This window comes from Tupaia chinensis, unplaced genomic scaffold (assembly GCF_000334495.1).
Source record: "Tupaia chinensis unplaced genomic scaffold, TupChi_1.0 Scaffold000121_1, whole genome shotgun sequence".
NCBI classification, from domain to species: Eukaryota; Metazoa; Chordata; class Mammalia; order Scandentia; family Tupaiidae; genus Tupaia; species Tupaia belangeri.
In genome coordinates this window covers 1-3,869 of record NW_006159588.1, presented here as the reverse complement: position 1 = coordinate 3,869, position 3,869 = coordinate 1, and the positions used below count along the sequence as shown (strand labels likewise).

The following is a 3,869-nucleotide window of genomic DNA, read 5'->3' as shown; positions in this document are numbered from 1 at the left end:
TCCCCAGATAAAACACTGCAATTTTTTTTTTTTGAGGGATTTATTGATCCTTGTGGGATCTGAGAAAAAAGGCCAGGATGCTCACGGCCAAGAAATGACAACCCATGTTTGTCTTTTCAGTCTTGTAATTAGTTACGTGCGGTACTGAAGTCTGTCGAGAACATCCATAAACTCATGCTTGCTCTGTGTCATGAGGACAGAAATAGGTGATGACAAATTCACTGGTGGTATTTTCAATCAACCAACTCGGTAGGCTTTCCCTTTGGGGTCTGTCAGGATCACTATACCCCAACAGGCAATGCCTAGGAGAAAAAAAACAAAACAATACTTTACATGTATGTTGCATTTAGTTTACAAAGTGTTACATATATGCCATCTTATGTAACCTTCTCATCACTTCTGAGGATATACTACCATTTTCTTTCTTACAGAAGAGTACAGTTCAAGAAAAAGGAGTCCAGAGGAAACAGAATTGATCTAAACAAGATGGTTAAGAAGGTAAGAAACCTGAAAAATTTGAAATTATATTAAACTGGTTTGAGAGCTAAAAAACAAACAAAACACTCCACATTTTACTGGTAAGACATCCTGATGACCTCTTAGCACTGCTACAGATACAAACTGAAACAATTACCCTGTGGTACACCGAAGTAGACCACGTGGGCTCTCAACCTATCTAAGATCTGGCTTCAAATCCCAATTTCTTAAGCCAAGATCAAGTCCTCTCACTCAGGATTTCCCCAGATCTGGAGGGGGGAAATGGGCTTAAAGGCCAGAAAAACGTGGGATCCAAGGCCAGCTCTGTGACTTAATGTCTTTGACCACGATACTTTTGCCTGTTTGCTTAGCAGTAAAATGGGCGATACTGTAATTATACCTACCTCTAATAATTATTATATTTTGAGGAATAAACAGACTGAGTCTCAAGAGTACTAAGATGTAAGATTTTGCAAATTCCTTTCCTTTTGTACCTCGGTCAAGGTGCGACCTGTACGTGACCAGCCCGTGCGCGGCCCCCATGCCCTCGGACTGCTCCATCTCCCTCCCACCCTCCACCCTGCCCGTGCGGTGGTGCCCGACTCTCACTGATGCCGATGACCATCTGCGTAATAGTCCCCGGACCCGGGGGGTATCCCAGCTTCATGGGCTTCCGCGCCACCCAGTACACGTATGCTCCCGCCCCTATGAGCCCCGACCCGGAGAGCAAGCGACAGCTCCAGCAGTTATTGAATTGGGGAGCTTCCGCCGGAGTCGGCGCTCCAGGTGTGGCTAGGGGCTCAGGGTTAGAGGGGAAGGGAGCCTCGTAGGGTGCAGCGACCTTGACGTTTTCAAGAGGCTGAGATAGCTGAGAACCCATGATATGGAAATTAGCCTCCTGGAAGGTATTCTTCCGTTCGAACCGACGTAAAAGACGCGGCCGGAAAGCAGAGCGCGAGCGCGCTATGCCGGAAGTTCCCCGAGGGCCGTTGGGAAATGTAGTTCCTGCCTGCCTCGGGAGAAGACGAGATGAAGGCGGGCCTGCTGTGCTGGGCGTATGCCGCTAGTTCTGGCAGCGCCAGAGGCCAGTTCCGCACTCCACCGCACTGTTTTAGAAGTTCTTAGCTTACTCTGTAGCTATTTCGACTTTCAGTCTCCTTAGAGAAGGCTAAGGAGTCTCTAGGTTTCCTGCCTGTAAGGACATAACCTGTCACTTCACCTGTCTAGAGCCTCATAAATCAGTTTTGTATGTGCTTAACTGTATGCTAAATACTTGGCGAGGCGATAATCTGAGCTATGCTGCTTAAAATTCCCTACTCGACGTATGATGTACAGTTTTCCCAGTATATAAGTGATATAGCCATAGTTGGAACACTAGCTGTATATACTGTGAAGGGACCATACGAATATAGATCGAGGTGTTAGAAATTGGTTTGAAGTACCTGGATAATTTCTATTTATTTTTCTTTAGCTTCTTTCTTAAAGACATATCTTGATTTTTGTCCTATTCATGGTATTATGTTTTTCTTTGAGAGCCCTGGAGAAAATTCATCTAATGGATTTGAAGATTTAATATAGAATCTGTTCTTACAGGCTTCCTATAATCCCTTAAGAATGACCTTTTAAGTCTTACTTATTACATCTTTCAATTCAGCTTTTATATCATTTACTCCCAACTCATATCACCTTTACTTTTCTTTGGGTACAGTTTTGCGCGCACGCGCGTGTGTGTGTGTGTGTGTGTGTGTGTGTGTTTATACATACAGATATATACATATATGCAGTTTCTTGTGCTGGGTTGTTCTCAGATGATACTGGTAAGAAATAAAGAGTTCAGAGTATTTTTTTTTTTCTGTTAGAGGAGATGAGTGAAAACAGGACTAATTTCAGATTTAAACTTTTCTCCTTTAGCTTGACTTAAACAATTAATATGAGGGGGTCAAATGGTGTTCCAGGGGTAAGATGCTCTGTGAGGCAGACCTGGATGGAAGGGTTGTTGGTTCACCTCTGGAGACCTTTTTGAGCACACAAGCCCACATGTGTATCAGAGATCAAGGCTGACTGCCACTGGGGTAGATAGCAGTGTGGAGCTCCCTGTTAAGTATGCTGTATCTCCATCTCTCTCAGTCTTTCTCACCCATGGAACATATAGATAAGCTTTATAAAAAAAAGAATTAACATGATGAACAGAAATTCATTGTGCCACTATATACACACACACACACAAATATATATATTTAAAACATACATGTACATCCGTATAATATATACAAGTGTATAATCAATATCAATATAGACATATGTATGTATCTCTTTGTATTATATAGTAGAAAAAGATTTGGAAATTTGAGTTCTGTACCTGGTTCTATAACCATGATTCAGTCCTGCGTCATAGAGAATATTATTCATCATATCTGGCTCTCAGCTACCTCAGGTCCAAAATAAGATTCGGATTAAGTGCTAATGTCCTTTCTGGATTTGAATTGACTGTTTTACTCTTCAAACAGTGTTGCTCTAGGTACTTTGCTGGATGAATTCAATACTATTTCACTAAGAAATTCCTAATTTACAGCTGCTGTTTCTCACTATGTCTGATATAACGTTCTATAGTACACGTAATTTTTCTTTTTTGTATGAGAAAATAATAATTATTTTTCCATAGTTTCTAAACATTTGATCACACATACTTATAGATAAAAATGATTGTACACACACTAACATTTATGCATGTTTAGTTATTAGGTATTATTTATAAACTATGTTAATCTACTAACATATATTACAAGGATAAGGTTAAATAATCGAAATAGAAATTTCAGTATTTTCTCACATCACAAGGTATAAGCTTGCGCTTCTCCATGGGTTGTTTGACATGTGATTTTATTAGTATTTTATCTAAAAACTTACCTTCTGTAGTATGCTTATCATAGTTAAGAATCGCGAGAATACATCTTTAATTCTCCAAACTAATACTATTAAAATAACCCATAATTAAGTTTCTAAATAGCAGGTAAAATTTTATTTTAACCTTTGTTTCTTTAGAGTTCCTATGATAAGATATATTTATTCTCTTATGTTTTCCTCCAGTGAATGGAGTTCTTTGAGCTTTGCTTGTTATTTTATTGTGGTATCTCTTCAAAATTCAACAATGGCTTCTTTAGAATGTATATCCTAAAACTATGCATGGCACATGTTGAGGCTGAAATGTAATAGTACAACTACGACTGGAAAATTATTGAAAGTATTGAGACACCTCTTGAGATATAGCAAACAGAAGGGTCTGAGGGGGTAGAGGTCAATGAAAAGCAAGCAAAGCTAATTGGAGGAAGACCGTGCATTTGGGGAGAAGGAAATAGGAAGAGAAAGATGAAAGCTAACTTTACCAAATTTTT

At 39.8% G+C, this 3,869-nt stretch overlaps 1 protein-coding gene across 1 annotated transcript; it reads right to left on the bottom strand.

Annotated features, from left to right (window-relative positions):
- Positions 1-21: 21 nt before the first annotated feature.
- DMAC1 (distal membrane arm assembly component 1) lies at positions 22-1,425 on the bottom strand. The gene is made up of 2 exons (XM_006144465.2): positions 1,087-1,425; positions 22-302 (listed from the first exon to the last, which is right to left on the bottom strand). Exons 1-2 carry the CDS (start codon positions 1,355-1,357, stop codon positions 238-240), a joined length of 336 nt encoding a protein of 111 aa, XP_006144527.1. The 5' UTR covers positions 1,358-1,425; the 3' UTR covers positions 22-237.
- Positions 1,426-3,869: the final 2,444 nt, after the last annotated feature.

Excerpts from the sequence above, each read along its gene's own strand:
- DMAC1 (XM_006144465.2), bottom strand. The coding sequence starts at position 1,357 with ATGGGTTCTCAGCTATCTCAGCCTCTTGAAAACGTCAAGGTCGCTGCA. Across the intron at positions 303-1,086 it reads GCAGATGGTCATCGGCATCA|GCATTGCCTGTTGGGGTATA; the intron begins GTGAGAGTCGGG and ends TTTTTCTCCTAG.